The sequence below is a fragment of the Aedes albopictus genome, chromosome 3, assembly GCF_035046485.1.
Source record: "Aedes albopictus strain Foshan chromosome 3, AalbF5, whole genome shotgun sequence".
Lineage (NCBI taxonomy): Eukaryota > Metazoa > Arthropoda > Insecta > Diptera > Culicidae > Aedes > Aedes albopictus.
This window is the reverse complement of record NC_085138.1, coordinates 73,698,570-73,717,719: the sequence shown is the minus strand read 5'-3', so window position 1 is coordinate 73,717,719 and position 19,150 is coordinate 73,698,570. Positions and strand designations below refer to the sequence as shown.

The 19,150-nt window shown below is 42.1% G+C and overlaps 1 protein-coding gene across 1 annotated transcript; it reads right to left on the bottom strand.

Annotated features, from left to right (window-relative positions):
* Nucleotides 1-8,131: 8,131 nt before the first annotated feature.
* Nucleotides 8,132-11,158, bottom strand: LOC115259248 (uncharacterized protein K02A2.6-like). The gene is made up of 2 exons (XM_062859101.1): nt 9,304-11,158; nt 8,132-9,237 (listed from the first exon to the last, which is right to left on the bottom strand). The coding sequence occupies exons 1-2, from the start codon at nt 11,156-11,158 to the stop codon at nt 8,132-8,134; spliced, it is 2,961 nt and encodes a 986-aa protein (XP_062715085.1).
* Nucleotides 11,159-19,150: the final 7,992 nt, after the last annotated feature.

Sequence of the window (19,150 nt, the reverse complement as noted above, 5' to 3'; positions counted from 1 at the left end):
GGTTGGTCAATTAGGATACATTTGGCCATTATGGAATCGGTATACGGATTCTCCGGAATCCAGTTCCGGGGACAAGTTTTGAAAATGGTTCAATACCGTCTTGCGGCATCTCAAACATCGTGATTTTCAAAATACATCATTCTGGGCTAATATTGCGTTATCTGAAATACTGTTGGTTATTGTAGAACCGGTATTCAGATTTCCCGGGAATCGGTTCCGGTCTAGGTTCCGGTGGTTCCGGGGTCAATTTTTCAAAAATAAACACCAGGAATTCCTACGGAAGCTCCTATAGGAATTCCTCTGAAAATTCTTCTAGGAATTCCTCCGGAAATTCATCCAGGAATTCCTCCGGAAATTCCTCCAGGAGTTCCTCCGGAAATTGGATTCCGGAAAATCCGTATATCGATTCCATAATGGCCAAATGTATCCTAAGTGGCCAACCGTTATGATAAAGTGCCATAATTTTCAAAATCGTGAAGTTTGATATGTCGCATGAGGGTGTTTGTTTATTTTCGAAAATTGGACCCCGGAACCACCGGAACCGATTCCTGGGAAATCCGAATACCGGTTCCAAAATGGCCAACAGTAGTATTTCAGACAACGCCAAAACAGCACAGAATGGTGCATCTTGAAAAATCATGAAGTTTGAGGTGTCGCATGATGGGATTGAATCATATTCAAAAATTGACCCCGGAACCGGTTCCCCGGAACATCCGTAAAACGGGTTCCAAGGCACGTAGTGGCTGGGAAGGACTTCTAGACAATTTTTTCTATCATTCTAGTGCACTTAGGTCTGAAAACTGAACGGCTCTCATATCGAAAATTTACTTTTTCCAAAATGGCCAAATCGAATGACCCATTTTGATTCCGGAATAACTCCGGAACCAGGTGGCCATTCCAACAATGCCTAGCAAATCCTTAAAATAGAAGGATATCTGCTTATTGTGTCAAAATTTGGTCGAAAAATATTGAAAAACAAAAAAGTTATAACGAAAAGAGTATTTTTTCGCACTCTCGTTAGGGGGGGGGGTTGGTAACGGAAGGGTTAAACATGACTAGATGCAAAAATGGCTGAAAAGATTTGATTGGAAGCGAAAATGACAGAGGAAAAGTGCGCCTTTAAAAGCCCCTGAAACACTCCTGGAAACCCATGGGACCCATTCAACCTCCAAGAACGCTCATGGAACGACCCTGAAATCCCTTGAAAACCCGCGTGGGTTGCCCCTGAACCTCCTGGAACACTTTGAAATACTCCTGGGACCCCCCATAACACTCTGAATCCCTCTTGAACACCTCTGGAACGCCCTTGAAACCCATTGAAAACCACTGGAACCTTCCTCAAGCCCGCTGGAACACCCCCGGAACATCCCTGGAACGCCCTTTTTTTTATCTAGTTCATTTATTTGGGGCTCAATCGCGTATAACGCTTTACGGAGCCGAGGATCTTTCTTTGTACTTAATAGTATACATTATACAGAGTAATAGCTTTTTAATGATATCTGTTAGTAAAGGGTGGAAGCCAGGGTACTAGTGGCAGCTCGAGGTTAGAAGGTCACATTTTGAGGGATGGACAGGGTAAAGATTGGGCCAAAGGTTTCACTGCCGCTCATCCGGGGGTGAATCGCATCTTGCTAGCGTATTCGGTGCCTTGTGGTGTTGGTATCAACTTGTTGTGGGACTTGGTCTTCCGGATGGCCAGGAGCAGCTTGGTAACACAAAGAGGACAAAACAGAGAAAAAAACTGGAGAAGAAAACACAAGCAAATTAAACTTTTATACCAGCAGAGCGAAGAAAGTCGAAAATACATCCCATGTATGTGACATCGCGGGTCCCCAACACATCTCTCACAAGAACAAAAGGTTATCTATCTCGGGTCTCAAGGGTATCCAATAGTAGCGCTCTGGAGGCGTCATTATCCGGGCATTGCCAAACTACGTGGTCGATGTCATCATAACCGGAACCACACTTAGTACAAACATTGCTCAACGCGAGGTTAATCCTGTGTAAATGCGCGTCTAGCGAGTAATGGTTGGACGGCTCCACCCCACTACTCCGAACGCCATTACCCCGAACGCCACTACCCCGAAAGCCACTACCCCGAATGGGTCATTACCCCGAAAGTCATTACCCCGAATGCCATTACCCCGAATAGGTCATTACCCCGAAAGCCACTACCCCGAATGGGTCATTACCCCGAAAGCCACAACCCCGAATGGGCCATTACCCCCAATCATCCAGGAGATCACTAAAAAAGTGATGACTGATTAGAAGTTGATGGTTATAAGTTAGAAAACGGTAATCAGTAACTAGTGTATGAATACTGATCTCCACCCTTCCCTATAGTGGTCAAACTGAACATATTCAAATATTTGCCTTCTTTAAAAAAATAGGCTGTTCTTTTGAGTGTTAACTGCTGCAGATTTGTTTGGCAGCCTGTTAATTTATCTATACCTAGACATTTTTCCTTCTTTCAATCAGAGACTGTTCTTTCGATTTTGAGTGTCATATAGTTTATTTACAGACGAACTACTAACTCCATAGTGGATTTGTTCTTCTTTGAATAATAGGCGGTTCTTTCAAATTAAGTTTTTGAAAATTAACTGGCGGCCAAATTGGTCCGATATTTTGCTCTTCAGTCGATCTATTATTTATTCGGCTTCAATGTTCATGACTATGCTGGAGTGTAGCGGTTCAGTTGGCATATAAACTCATTATCTCGATTGAGTCTATCAGTATGCATTGGCTGTGGCCCTACTATGATGAATTGATTTTATACTATTTTCCAAAATGCCCCATTTTTTCGAAAAAAATATTTCAAAGAAATTCTGAGATCATTAGGTATATTAACTAATTTTAGTACATTTAAACATGATCTGATATTTTGTTTCTTATTTTAATAAATTGTATCAGTTGATGATCAGTTTCGTCAGAACTTCAAGCCGTAAAATTGTTTTCAAATATTTTCAAGATTTTAGTACTTGCAGTACTTGCAAAGCAAAGCCAGCATCGTTGGACCAAATGGACTTTTTTTGACTGGCGCGATTAAACTGTAACTTTTCTTTTCGTCACAGGCTGTTTTTCAGTTTACAGGCAGTTGAACTGCTTACTGTATATGAGATTTGCCCTGCTTCAATTTATAGGTTGTTCTTTCTAGTTACATTGTTACCGGGTTGATTGACGACTAATTTATTAATTCTAGCTGGTGTTTTTCCTTCTTTGAAAATTGGGTTTTTAAATTTTGTAAAATGTATTGGTTTTTTATTATATACGAAAGAGGATCTTTTTCTGAGACACTATCATTTTTTTCAGATTTTTAGAACTTTATTTTGGCACATAAAATCAATTTCAAACAGATTTTTAGAAACCACTTTTTGACAGCGCGGGGATGAACCAGCCTCGGGCTGAAAATCCCCATAATAAAGAGCCAATAATAATAATAATTTTTGACAGCTGGGCCTACTACAAAATGCGACAAGGGGTGATTCAACAAATCGCTCCCATACAAACTTCAAATCGATTCTTAACCTCTATCTGGCCGACAGGGTACCCGGGTACCTAGCGCCCATTTAAATAGCACGGTGAAGAAAAAAAAAACAAAAAATTCGTCGGACACATAACGGTTAAATAGGTTCCCGGGCACCGAAAATCAAGATTTGGATGTCGGCTCAGTTTGGAATGCAGATTCAGATTTTGCAATTATCTCAACACCGTTTAAGAAGCCAATTGGATTATTTTTTCGACCTATATTGTTACAGAGTTGTTCGGTAGCCTGGTGGTTTATTGGTCCTTGCAGGTTTCTGTATAGAAGTCGTGCATAAACTAGGTAAAGTTTCAGAGGAAGGGGGTCTATCCATAGTCTACGCTTCATACAATTTTCCAAATTTTTGTATGGACAAAATTATATGACGAGGAGGAGAAGAGGTCTGAGGTGACCGAAATTTGGTCTACGTGGTTTATGAATGAACCCATAGTAGATTTACCCTTCTTTAATTTATAGGCTGTTCTTTCTAGTCATAACCTGGCAGACCTTGTGGGCGACCAACCTATTAACCACATTTTTCCTCTTGTTAAGAATGTGTTGCTTTTTTTTTAAGTTACATTGTTACAGAGTTTAATTACCAAACTGTCTATTCCTCCTTAAGAGATTTTCCCTTCTTCTAGGTATAGGCTGTTCTTTCGAAGCCAATTTTTTGATCGGTTTTATTTTGATCTAGCCTTATGATCATTTGGCATAGTGATAGTTTGTCCAAATGTCTTTACGGCCTTATGAGCCAGTATTGACAACCAGTATTTAACGGACCTTTGCTGACATTCATTTGCGTGCGCAGCTTTTTCTTTTTTCTCGCTCATTCTTCTCTATGATATACTCAAGAAAGAGCGAGATAGAAGTAACAAAAGGCCCCCTCTTTTATCTGTTTCTTTCTCGTGTTTGTTTACGAGAGTGAGTGAGAAAAAAAAGAAAAATCGATTGATTCATTGATTTATCTTTATTATAGAGACTTTCAGCTCAAAGAAAAGTTGCGCACACTAGTACGCATAACTCCTTTATGTTGTTTTAAGGTTATTCTTTCAAACAGTATCTTCTGGTATTGAAGCTGTCAGTAATGTTATTGAATTATTTCTTCTTTCAACAATGGCTTCTCTTTCAACATCCTTTACGAAAAACATATATAAACCATCATCAGAACAACCTATTTAAAAATATGCTTTCGGGGTAATGGCGTTCGGGGTAGTGGCCTATTCGGGGTAGTGGCATTCGGGGTAATGACCCATTCGGGGTAATGCCTTTCGGGGTAATGATCTATTCGGGGTAATGGCTTTCGGAGTAATGGCGTTCGGGGTAATGGCGTTCGGGGTAGTGGCATTCGGGGTAATGGGGTAGAATCGGTTGGACATAAGTCTTGACATCACGCGAATGAAATTGCGACTTACATCCAGACCATACCACCACACTCGCAAAGAAACATTAGGAATAATGGAATGTAACCACCGTCCCAGCTGGCCATCTCGCCAATCATTTTGCCAACTTTGAAGAGAACTCAGGCGATGGAACGCCCTTGAAATCCCATGAAATGCACGGTTAGGTAAAGTAAAAAAAAATCAAGCAGTCATGCTAACATCGTAGGTTATGCCAGTGCACAGTGGTGCGAGGGCGGTCGAAACCTAAAAAATGAAAATGCTTTTTACGTAGATATAATATTTTTGTCAGATTCCTAAATATTTCAACTGTAGAAATCCAAAATTTCAGATCGATTCATTGAAATTTGAATTTTTGACAGCCTCCTGAACGGACTGTGGTTTATGGCCTACAAAATCTATAATGTTTATTCACAGCTATGCCAGTGTCCCGTGCTTTAATAAACGCATGAACTATAATAGTTGCTTTGAAGGGTTTGTTCGTAGGTATGTGAAGATCATCTGTATGGCATTTAAGTTGTGAAAAAGCTGCCTAAAAATGAGTTATCCTTTGATATTCTTGAAAATTACCCATTTTTGAGTCAAAATTGATCTAAAACTATAGTAGGACGTGTGCGCCCGCGATGTGGTTGTGCGATTTTGTAAGCCTAAGACCAGTGCTTTCGATTGGTGTATGATTTATTTTGCAAAAACTTGCGATAGATTTCATGATTTTCATATGTTTTTGAGAGTTTTGGGTAAGAGGTTTTGGCTGGCTTTTGTTCAGCAACTCACCACTGTGCAGTGTTCAACAATTGGATCATAAATGCATAATGATAGTGTGATTAGAAAAATATGTTTTCAAATTTAATTACTTGATGAATCTTAGAAAGAATTCCTGTAGGAATTTCGGAATGAATATCTGGAGGAATCTTGGAATGAATTCATGGAGAAATCCCGGAACGAAATTCCTGCAGGTATTCTGGAAGAAATTCCTGAAAAAATACTGGAAGTCCTGAAGGTATTACAGAAGAAATTCTTGGTGAAGTTTCGGATGGAATCTCTGGAGAAATCTCTGAAAGAGACCCTGGAATCTTATTAGGAATAGTAAAAAAAAAAAACTCCTGGAAGAATCCCTAAGGAAACCCAGAAATAATTCCTGGAGAAATCTCGGAACCAACACCTAGAGGAACTGAAAGAAACTTGAAACTTGAAGAAATCACCCACAAACAATTGAATTAGTACAGCCTATACTGCCCATAACCGCATAACAGTAACATTCGACAACAGTAGGCATTGGAGAAAATGGAAACCAAAGTTGCAACTTTGAATAGTATAGACCACCTCACGGCGAAATTCTATCTCTTTCGCTCTTTCAGAGAGTTTGAAAACAACAGGACCAGTACCTGTCAAATTTGACAGGTGTTGGTCCTGTTGTTTTCTAATTTCCCGTAGAAGAGAAAGAGAGCGATTTCTTGATGACGTCACCGTGCAATGGAGTATAGGAATGAATTGAAATTTTAAAAATTTCTCATGAATTTTTCATCAGTCGTATAGCAATCAAATTTTCTACAGCAGTTCCTGTATGCTGGGGGAATTGTCAAAAAATAAATCAGACCTCAGTATGATTGATGTCACGCTTTAAAGTCAATCTATTTTCCTAGTGTGACTGTTATGCGGTCACATTGCTCAATGAGACAAAATGACTTGGTATTTTTTTCATAAATCCTAGAACAAACTTCATTTTTTAATTCAGGTGGTCGAAAGCACTTGTGATTTGATGCTGATCCCCGATATTAACTCAATACCAGCAAAATATGCAAATGTTACAAATATGCGGTTATGGGCAGTATAGGGCAATGCAAGCCGCGGTTGCTAAAATTTTTTTTTTCTAAGTTTTTGACGTTTTGTAACCTTTTTGTTTACGTTTCGGACTTCAAGAGATTTCTTCCAGAATTTCTCAAGGAGTCCCCGGAATCCTCAAGAAATTTCATCCGAGATTCTCCGAATCGTTTCTTTTAGGATGTCTTTGGATTTATTTTTTAGGGCTTCCAGATGGTAATCCTACAAATTCTATCAACTTTATCCAGAATTTCTTTAGGAGTTCTTTCGGAAATTGTATCAGAAATTCCTACCGAAATTCCTTCAAAAACTTCTTGCATAAATCTGTAAGGATTTATTCCTGGCATTTCATACGAGATTCTTCCCGGAGTATGTTCTGGGAATTATTCAGGAATTCCTTCTGAAACCCTTCCAGAAATCCTACAAGATCCCTGACAAGAACTTCATTCAGTATTCCTCTTAAAGCTTCTCCGAGATCCCTCCAGGAACTTCTTCCGGTTGTTTTTTCGGGAGCTACTTCTGATTCAAGTATTTTTTCTGGGGTTCCTACAATAACTTCACCAGGTAATCTTTCTGGGATTTTCCCAGCATTCTTTCAGAAATTTCTTCCGGGATTCCTCCGGGAATTTCTTCTAGGTGTCTGTCAGTAATTACTTTTCAGGAACTTCTTCCGGGATTCCTCTTAGAGCTTCTTCTAGGAATTCTTTCAGAACTGTTTCCGGGATTTCTTCGAGAACTTTTTCCAGGAATCATCTAGGGACTCTTTTTTGAATTCTACCAAGAGCTCCCCCAGGAATACCGACAGACCCTTCTGGAATTCTTCCAGATGTTTAATAATGTTTGTAATGGAAATCCTCCTAGAGTTTATTATCATTCTTTTAGAGTATTTTGTTTATGGAATTCCTCATGTAGTTCCTGTTTGTTTCCTTGAATAGCAACTTAGTTTTAGCTTCCTTAAGAACCACATAAATCCTAGAGGGGTTCTGGAATAAGTTTGTGAAGAAATCACGGAAGGAATACCTGGAAGAGTTTCAGTAAAAATGACTAAGGTAATCCTAGAAGGAGTAATGCTAAAGGAATCTCGGAATTAATTTCTACAGAAAGCCAACAATCTCTGGAAGAACCTCGAGGAATTCTTCATTACACCAACTAAGCTAGCTGTTAGACCTTAAGATTCGGATTCTTCGGAGATATTCATAAATAAATAACACTATTTTATTTACACAATACAATTCTATATTGATCTAATCTACACTCTCGACATTCTCCATTACACATAGTAAAACAACAACAACAACATATATCTCACTCTCGCATCCTGACAGCTGCTTCACAGGGTGTTCCATGCAGTATTTCAATGGCATGCACAGGGGGTGCCACATCTCGTTTTTTCTCAAGGATCAGAAGACTCATCATCGACGACGTAATCATCGAACTTCGTAGGACGTCGACTCATTCGTTTCGGTCGTTCAGAAGGCCCTGGTTGTTCCTTGTCTTGCCCGAGGCGCTTAGGTTCTTCAAAGGTCGTCGGTTGATCCTGCCTGCCAACCCCTTCCGATACATCATGGTCCTCTTGAAAGTCCTGTGAAGAAGAAGAATGCGTAGAAGGTTGGAGTTGTTCTTCACGGTCTAAAATCTTCTTTAAATGTGCCGAGCTGCGTTGATAAGTTCTTCCTGTCTGTTGGTTTTGCACGGTAACGCGTGTTCTTGCCTTCGATATTACTGTACATTCCGCTGGATCATACGTAGTTGCCAACTTGTTTCCTGGAGTAAGGTTTTGCATCACCACTCTATCTCCTTCCTTTAAATTAGATTCTTTTGCATGCCGTTTTTCGTTTTCCCGTTGTTGAGAATGGTACTTGCTACTCCAGTCGCGATCCTGGAATTCTTCAGTTGAAGGGTTTGTCTCTACATCCCTTAGAAAAGGAATTTTAGTTCGAATAGTACGACCTATCAACAGCTGAGTTGGAGTTTTTCCAGTTACAGAGTGCGGAGTTGAGTAGTACATGATAAGGTATTCATTTAGATCCTTTTGCCAATCACGTTTCAAGGCTGAACTAATTTGCAGTCGTTTTAATAGTGAACGATTCTGTCTTTCGACTTCTCCGTTTTGTTGTGGCCAATAAGGTATTGTGAAATTCAGAGAAATACCATTTGTTTTACAGTAGTCGCTCACTTCCGAACTGAGAAATTGTTTGGCGTTGTCTAAGGTAATTGTGCGAGGGAATCCCAAACGCCTGAATATGCTATGAAGTCTATTAACTGTCTCCTTGCCGGTTATTTTTGTCATAATTTCGACTTCCTTATATCGGCTATAGTAATCAACTATCACCAACAAATAATCCCCGGAAGGCAACGGACCAAGGAAATCGATCGCCACATCTATCCACGGTTCAGAAGGCAACGGTCTTCTATGCATCGGCTCTGGTTTCTGAGGTAATCCGACTAGTCGACATCCTTCACAAGTAGCAACCCATCTAGCAATCTCCTTGTCCATTCCTAATCACCATATATTTGAAATATTTATTAATGTGATCTCAAACTTAGGACTAATATTACACTCACCTGGCCACCAAACTCTATCGCGCATCCTTCGTTTCATCGCTGATTCACCTGGATGTCCTTCATGAGCTAACTCCATAAACCTTCTTCTTAAGCCTTGTGGAATAACCATTTTGTTATTGCGTACTACTATTTCACCAACAAGGCCCAGCTCATTTTGAAAAGGTTCATACGATTTTGTCTCAGGTCTGTACCATGAACCAGAACGTAAAGCATCTCTCACTAAAATCATCTCCGCGTCATTGATCGTCGCTTCTTCAATTTCGCTTACATCAATGGCAGATGATTCCAAAATAGCTAGTATTAGAAACTTTTCGTCTTGCTCCATGTCCTCATCATCCACAGGTCGATGCTCCGTTAGTCTTGAAAACGGATCAGCAATGTTTGTTGAGCCTTTCCGATACTTCACCGAGAATGTGAAAGACTGCAAACGTAGAACCCACCTTTCGATCCTTGGGCACGGCCGTGAACTTGGTTTGAATAACATTTCCAAAGGCTTATGGTCAGTCTCAAGTTCAAATACTCGTCCAAGCAAATATATAGAAAACCTTTCTACAGCCCACACTAATGCCAGAGCTTCCTTTTCCGTCTGACAATAACGTTGTTCTGTAGCTGTGAGGCTTTTGCTTGCATAGCAAATGATGTAAGGATCAGTATCATTGAACTTATGTGGAAACTGAACTAAAACTGCACCCAAAGCAACAGGTGAAGCATCAGCAATGACTCTGGTACGCAAGTTATTGTTGAAAAATTTTAGATGTTTGACATCTGCAATCATGTTTTTCAATTTTTGAAAAGCAGTTTCCTGGTCTTCATTCCAGACAAAAGGTGTTCCACTATGTGTTAACCCTCGAAGAGGTGCTGAAACTGTCGCAAAATCTGGCAAGAACCGGCTCACATACGTCGCTAGTCCAAGAAAACTTCTCAGCTCTTCAGCATCACGTGGCGGTCTGAAACTTTGTAGAGCTTCTACTTTACTTTCGGCAGGTCGAATACCTTCTCTCGAAACGTGATGACCCAGGAAGTCTAATTCGGTGACTTTGAACACACATTTCCTAGCATTCAGTAGAACATCATGCTTTCGTAACACATCCAAAACCTTTCGCAAACAACGATCATGATCTTCCTCATCAACACCAAATACAAAAATATCATCAATAAAATTGACACAGTTCTCACAGTCGGCCAAAAGTTGCTCAATTATCTTCTGAAACATTTCTGGAGCACATGACACTCCAAACATCAGCCGCTTGTATCTGTACATTCCACGATGAGTGATGAAAGTTGTGATACAACGGGATGATTCATCAAGTTCAATCTGATGGAAAGCGTCCTTAATATCCAGCCTTGAAAAGTACTTCGCCGACTTGAAACGTGGGAGAAAGTCTTCTATTGTAGGCATTAAGTGATGTTCTCGCTTGATTGCTCGATTAGCAACTCGCATGTCCACACAAATTCGCAGTTCTCCACTGTCTTTAACTATGACGACCAGAGGTGAAACCCAATCACTGTATTGATCCACCTTCTCTATTATATCGGTTGCCTCGAGTTGATCCAACTTCTCTTCTATTCGGCTCAGTAAGGCGATCGGAGGTCTCCTAGCATGCTGAACCACTGGTGTCACTGACTTGTCGATTGGTATGTGCAGTTTTAGGCCTTTCATCTTCGGAAAAGTCGATTTGACAACAATCTGCGCAATTTGATTTCGATCACTTGGAACTCCCAATCGCAGAACATCCAGTTCCTTTGCCGTATCCTTCCCCAGCAGTGGCTGATTTCCGTCACGTACCACGTAGAACCTTGCATCACACCGGGCCTGGTGATCTCCGTTAGGAATCTCGATAGTAGAATCAAACATCCCTATAGCATCTAACGAGTGTCTGTTCACCAAGGAGGTGCGGCTCAAACAGCGTCTGTTCTGGCATCCAACGGCTGAGTAAGAAACGCTGCACCACGCCCAGCTAGATCCAAGGTGGTAGCCCCATCAGCGTGGTCGTCCCAGTGTTGGTTGGGACGTTAAACAGAACTGGCACGATGGCCCTCCGGCGAGACAGGAGTGTTGGCGTAGGCCCAATAAGCCACCCGTAAAAATCCCCATTGCGAATAACATAGGAGAAAATACGACTCGATACAATCGGCAAAGACCCACGCGACGAAATAAGGACTACGATTGGAAACTTGGAACATGGAATTGCAAGTCACTAGGTTTCGCAGGATGTGACAGGATAATCTACGACGAACTACATCCCCGCAACTTCGACATCGTGGCGTTGCAGGAACTTTGTTGGACTGGACAGAAAGTGTGGAAAAGCGGGCATCGAGCGGCTACCTTCTACCAAAGCTGTGGCACCACCAATGAACTGGGAACAGGATTTATAGTGTTGGGCAAGATGCGACAACGTGTGATCGGGTGGCATCCGATCAACGCAAGGATGTGCATGTTGAGAGTTAAGGGCCGTTTCTTCAACTACAGCATCATCAACGTCCACTGCCCACACGAAGGGAGACCCGATGACGAGAAAGAAGCGTTCTACGCGCAGTTAGAGCAAACATACGATGGTTGCTCGCCGCGTGACGTGAAAATCGTTGTCGGCGACATGAACGCGCAAGTAGGAAGGGAGGAAATGTACAGACCGGTAATCGAGCGAAACAGCCTGCACGCCGTATCGAATGATAACGGCCAGCGATGCGTAAACTTTGCAGCCTCCCGTGGTATGGTAGTCCGAAGCACCTTCTTCCCCCGCAAAGATATCCACAAAGCCACCTGGAGATCACCCGACCATCAAACAGAGAACCAAATCGACCACGTTCTAATCGACGGTAAATTCTTCTCGGATATAACCAACGTCCGCACATACCGCAGTGCGAATATAGATTCAGATCACTACTTAGTCGCTGTATGCATGCGCTCAAAACTTTCGACAGTTATCACCACGCGTCGAAGTCGAACGCCGCGGCTCAACATCGAGCAACTTCGTAACGTAGAAGTGGCTCAAGACTACGCGCAGCAGTTAGCAGTGGCTCTACCAACGGAAGAGCAGCTTGGCGCAGCTACACTTGAAGATGGCTGGAGGGACATCCGATCCGCCATAGGTAGTACCTCGGCTACAGCACTAGGCTTCGCGACTCCGAATCACAGAAACGACTGGTACGACGGCGAATGTGAACAGTTGAAAAACGAGAAGAATGCAGCATGGGCGAGAATGCTGCAACATCGTACGAGAGCGAATGAGGTACGTTACAAACAGGCGCGGAACAGGCAGAACTCAGTCTTCCGGATGAAGAAGCGCCAGCAGGAAGAACGAGATCGCGAAGCGATGGAAGAGCTGTACCGCGCTAAGGACACACGAAAGTTCTACGAGAAGCTGAACCGCTCGCGCAGAGGCTTTGTGCCACAGGCCGACATGTGCCGAGATAACCACGGGAATATTCTCACGAGCGAGCGTGAGGTGGTCGAGAGGTGGCGGCAGCATTACGATGAGCACCTCAATGGCGACGTTGCAAGTACCGAAGGTGGCGTGGTAACAGATCTAGGAGTATGTGCACAGGACGAAAGACTTCCGGCCCCTGACCTTCAAGAGATTGAGGAGGAGGTTGGCCGGTTGAAAAACAACAAAGCCGCTGGAGCAGATCAACTACCAAGCGAGCTTCTAAAATACGGTGGAGAAGCACTGGTGAGAGCACTACACTGGGTCATTACCAAGATTTGGGAGGAGGAAGTATTACCGGAGGAATGGATGGAAGGTATCGTTTGTCCCATCTACAAAAAGGGCGACAAGTTGGATTGCGGGAACTACCGCGCGATCACACTACTGAGCGCTGCCTACAAGATACTCTCTCAAATTTTATGCCGCCGTCTATCACCGATTGCAAGGGGAAGATTCAAATATTACGTCCGTCATTTTTTGGGATTTCTAGACCCCCCCTCCCCCCTCTGTCACGCTATTTTCCTATACCTAATACACGTACTGTCACACTTTTCTAGACCCCCCCCCCCTCCCCCAAATCTTGGACGTAATTTTTGAACGTTCCCAAGAGAGTTCGTGGGGCAATATCAGGCTGGATTCATGGGTGAACGCGCTACAACGGACCAGATGTTCGCCATCCGCCAGGTGTTGCAGAAATGCCGCGAATACAACGTGCCCACACATCACTTGTTCATCGATTTCAAATCGGCGTATGATACAATCGATCGAGAAGAGCTATGGCAGATTATGCACGAATACGGATTCCCGCACGCAACTTGAGATTGGCAGATTCTAATACAATTGGGTATGAAACATATACAAATATTGTATTAGGGCCTTGCAAATACAAAAATTGGTAGGTGGCAGTATACCAAAAATTGTATTGGCTTCCTAGAATCTGGAAAAGGAAAATTTCGCATGTGTGCGTGTGTTCTGTCGCACTGGTTTCTCATTATTTGTTCTATTTTTAGACTGATCATGGCAGCAGCGGCGACATCAAATACCAATACATGTTTAAAAAGAAATACGGGCGACGGCGGGAATCGAACCGAGACACTATCATGGTGATATACAGTATCCTGTGCTCTAACCAGCACGGCTATAACTGCACATGGATAGACAAGAGGCTGAAAGCCATCATCATCAACACAAACGTATCTTGGTGATGGAAGTGATACAGCCGTCACACTGCACAATGGGTCCAGAGCCGTATTTGCGAAGACAAAACTGTTTAAGCTTCAGCTTTAAGTTTTTATACACATATTGTGTTTTAGAAAGTTTATTTTCAATTGTTGACCCTATTCCCTATTATTGTTATGTTAGGGTGGTTCGTCTGGTTAAACTGATTCAAAAATCTGCTTTCTAATATTTTTTTTGCCATGCCATGATGGATGGTGATGGATCGTTCAATTAGAAATTCCACCAATAAACGGCAAATTCTAAATTTCATATAACTCAGGACTCTCACCACTTAGAAAGTTGGTGTCTTCGACAACGTTGTTAAGTGAGTCAAGGGCTTACAGTTCATGGTCCACTAGGCGGCGCTAGTTACACATTTGCAAAATCATTCAAATGATAGATATTTTTTCGTGAAGTAATCAACAAGCTGTAAGTTTGTTTTCTTTGAACGTGTCTAAGTCAAGTCAAAGGTTTTTCAAAGAGCTATGTATTAGTCATAATTGTGCAATGTCGCATTTCATTCGGTTCGCTTGATCCAGAGATATAGCAATTAAACGAAGAACACTCAAATATGAACTACTTTATTAGAGTTGCACCAATTTTATGTAAAGTTATCCAATCGAGCCCAAATTTGTACCGTTTATAGCTCTTGAATAAAGACAAATCAATCAAATCAATCGAATGTTTTATTTTTGTAAATTTGCTACAACTTTGTAAAACATTCTGATATTGTATAGAGAATAATTAATCAGAATTTTGGATAAGCCACATTTGATTGACCGTAATCATTTCACAATAATGAAAAAAAAAAGAAATGACAGAACTTGGCAGAAACATTTTTGTCTTCGTAAATACGACTCTAGACCCATTGTGCACTGAAAAGCCCGCATCCAGCAGGTTGCTGTTTGCAAGTGGAAAATTCCATGTAGACAATAGGACGCGAAGCTCAGCAGCGAAGCGAAAGTTATTTTTAGACGCAACCCGGTTCAACTTCTCGGGTTTGAATGGAGGTGTTTGTGTGTAGTGGTATGGAAGCTATGGAACCGTGTAGCGCATCTTAATACAACGAATGGATTATGATTTAACACATTTTCTGTGCGTTTTTAATACATAAATTGGTAGAAAAGGCATATCTCAATTTTTGGTAGCTTTTCTTGTTTTGCGTGCGGATAAACTGATACGGTTGATCAAGGCGACGATGGATCGAGTGATGTGCGTAGTTCGAGTATCAGGGACACTCTCGAGTCCCTTCGAATCTCGCAGAGGGTTACGGCAAGGTGATGGTCTTTCGTGCTTGCTGTTCAACATTGCTTTGGAGGGTGTAATACGAAGAGCGGGGATAAACACGAGTGGGACGATTTTCACGAAGTCCGTTCAGCTGCTTGGTTTCGCCGATGATATTGATATTATTGCTCGTAAATTTGAGACGATGGCGGAAACGTACATTCGACTAAAGAGTGAAGCCAGGCGAATCGGATTAGTCATTAATGTGTCGAAGACAAAGTACATGATGGCAAAGGGCTCCAGGGAGGAATCACCGCGCCCGCCACCCCGAATTCATATCGACGGTGATGAAATCGAGGCGGTTGAAGAATTCGTGTACTTGGGCTCACTGGTGACCGACGACAACGACACCAGCAGAGAAATTCAGAGGCGCATTGTGGCAGGAAATCGTGCCTACTTTGGACTCCGCAGAACTCTACGATCGAATAAAGTTCGCCGTAACACGAAGTTAACCATCTACAAAACGTTGATTAGACCGGTCGTCCTCTATGGGCACGAAACATGGACCCTACGTGCAGAGGACCAACGCGCCCTTGGAGTTTTCGAACGGAAGGTGTTGCGTACCATCTACGGCGGAGTGCAGATGGAAGACGGGACGTGGAGAAGGCGAATGAACCACGAGCTGCATAAGCTGCTGGGAGAACCAACCATCGTCCATACCGCGAAAATCGGGAGGCTACGGTGGGCGGGTCACGTCATCAGGATGTCGGATAGCAACCCGACTAAAATGGTTCTCGAGAGTCATCCGACCGGTACAAGAAGACGTGGAGCGCAGCGAGCTAGGTGGGTCGACCAAGTAGAGGACGATCTGCGGACCCTACGCAGAGTGCGGAACTGGAGACAAACAGCCATGGACCGAGTGGAATGGAGGCGGCTACTATGTACAGCAGAGGCCACCCCGGCCTTAGCCTGACCGGTAAGGTAAGTAAGCATCTAACGACCTTGAATTCGTACCGTAGGCACGAAATTTCTGATCAACGCTCTTGGTAGCATTCCGAATAGCAATATTTTGCGATTTAAGCCAATCCCAGGTAGAACCGTCAATTATATTTTTGCGACTACCGGAATCAATTAACATTTGAGTCATTACACCTCCGAGCTTCAGCCAAATGAACTCATCGCCATCGCCAATGGAAAATATAAAACTCTGAGGATTTCCTTCATCGATCTCTTCTACTTCTTCCGACGGAACCACTCTAATACGCTGTGGACCTCGCTGGGGATTTTGTTGTGGACCGCTTTTCATTGGTTTGCTTCTTTGAGATTCAAACCTCGATGTTTTTGCACTAGCAGTTTTACATTTCTTGGCAAAATGCCCAATACGCTTGCAGTAACCGCATTCCTTGTCACGAGCAGGACACTTGAGGTCATTTCCAAGATGTCCTTTTCGACCACATCGAGAGCACTCTAATCCAACTCGCCCGGGTTGATCACCATACATACGGTTTACACTTCCTTCTGCATTGGAAAACGATGTCATGCTTGACGGGCCAGGTGTCACCATTTGGCTGGCTTGGTATTTAACCGACTGATGGGAAGACACTATTTTGAAAGCATCATCCAAAGACATGTTATCTTTTTGCAAAAGTTTTTCCTTCAGATCAGGTGGAGCCATAAGTATAATTTTATCAATGACGCATATGTCACGGCTGTTTTGCTGCGTTTCACCAAAATTGCATTTATATGCTTGCTCACGAGCTCGCAACATAAACTTTTCAAGATTCTCTCCGGTTTCAGGTTTCAGAGTCCAAAAAATATTTCGTTCCATCGAATCATGGTGTTTAGGAGCAAAATATTCATCTAATTTACCCAACGCGACTTCATAAGGGTTAATATTGTCCGATTCTACCACATCAGCATCGGGAATAGACTGGAAAACTTCTTGCACATCTGGCCCTGCTTTCGCTAGCAACAGAAATTTCAATTTCGTTTGGTCTTTTTCTCCACTAGCAGCAACTACATACTGAAAGTTGCGCTTCCAGCGGAGCCATTGACCTCGAATCTCATTCTGAGCTAGGACCTTAAAGGCAAATTGTTGCATCTCCCATTTATCCATTTTCCTATATACGAAATAATACGTTAATCAGAACAAATTTAAATAGTTTTACGGCATTTAAGCCCCACTGTAAAAGAACTTCTGCTTTTATCAGTTTCTCACTTATTTTGATCAACGGCATTAAAGCCAAGTTTTCCGGCATTTAAACCAAATTTTCCGGCATTTAAGCCAACGGGATCAAACCCTTCCTTATCGACATCGACACCAATCAGCCTTTATTTGGCAATCGGCATTTAAGCCATCTTCATTGAACAACGGCATCAAAGCCTAAATCTTTCGCATTGAAGCCTTTTTGCAGTGGAACTTTGCCGATTTTCTTCGTTTTCTTGGATTACATACCTTTAGAATATCAGACAAATAAACACAAATGTCGTACAAAATTGCCTCCAGGCGATGCTCAAGCACAATTATTCTTCAGTTATCACTAAAAACAAAACATTTAGGAAATTATTTACGATTCAACCATAGACTACACCATGTAACAGATTAACAGAAATTGCACTTCTTACCTTTCCGTTTTTCCGCAGGTTCAGAGTACCGTCCTCGTCGCCAATGTTAGACCTTAAGATTCGGATTCTTCGGAGATATTCATAAATAAATAACACTATTTTATTTACACAATACAATTCTATATTAATCTAATCTACACTCTCGACATTCTCCATTACACATAGTAAAACAACAACAACAACATATATCTCACTCTCGCATCCTGACAGCTGCTTCACAGGGTGTTCCATGCAGTATTTCAATGGCATGCACAGGGGGTGCCACACTAGCCATGAAAATGTTTGACAATTCACAGGTCATTTTGACAGACCACACTTATGCACGAAAAAGACAGATAATATATTCTACTTTATCGATCTTGTTGCCGTCCTTTTCATGCTCATGTTACATCTGTCAAAATGACCTGAGAATTGTCAGTCATTTTAAGGTTAGGTTCGTTGGTGTAATAAAGAATACTGGAAAACCTTGTATGTAATTAGAAGGCACGAAATGTTGCTTATTGGCAAATTGAGAGATGAAATTTGTGAAAAAATCGCGTTCTGGTGGGATTCGAACCCACGACTCCGTATTCGCTAGACCGGCGCTTTAACCAACTAAGCCACAGAACAGGTAATGATTCTGCGGAATAGAAAGCCAAACTGACTCCGAAGCCGCACCGTGAACACTGCTATTTCACAAACTCATCTCTCTTTTCGGCTTAGATGCCAATCCACAACACACTCCTATTTGTGCCCACTAACTACAAGTGCGAGCGAATTATTTATATGAAGCCGAGACTTACTCTCGCACTCCGCATACCTAGCCACCATGCAATTTGTTTTGCTGGTGTCTAATTAGTATGCGTCGAGTGCTCGGCACGGTCGGACGCTCGGACGACCGAACTGCGACAAGTGACGCAAGTAAAATGGGCAATATGTATCATTGTACTCTGGTATGCCTTTGATATTTGTGGTCGATTTGCCCACAAAGCATATCTTGTAACAGCAATTTCTTAAAATTATTCTTAAATTCTTAAAAATTGTGCAGTTTTCGTGTCATCAGCAATATTGACTGGTTTGCTGAATATGATACACCGCGCGGCCTTTGTAATGTTCCAAACGCGCATTTGCACGAAATTCCACGCGGCAAATCCTCTTGGAAAGGAACAACCGCACTTGAGGAAACGCCGCAATGTTATCTCCCATAAGAATTGAGTAAAAGGGGAGCAAAAAACGCGGCTGTTCCTTTCCTCAGTGATTTGCCGCGTGTACTTTTGGGCAAATGCGCTAATACAAAATTTGCAATCAATATTTTTGACGTTAATTATGTATAATTTTGTAATTTAGTTCACAGCAAATAATTTTGTAATTTCCAG

Excerpts from the sequence above, each read along its gene's own strand:
- LOC115259248 (XM_062859101.1), bottom strand. The coding sequence starts at position 11,158 with ATGTTTGATTCTACTATCGAGATTCCTAACGGAGATCACCAGGCCCGG. Across the intron at positions 9,238-9,303 it reads CGATAGAGTTTGGTGGCCAG|GAATGGACAAGGAGATTGCT; the intron begins GTGAGTGTAATA and ends TATGGTGATTAG.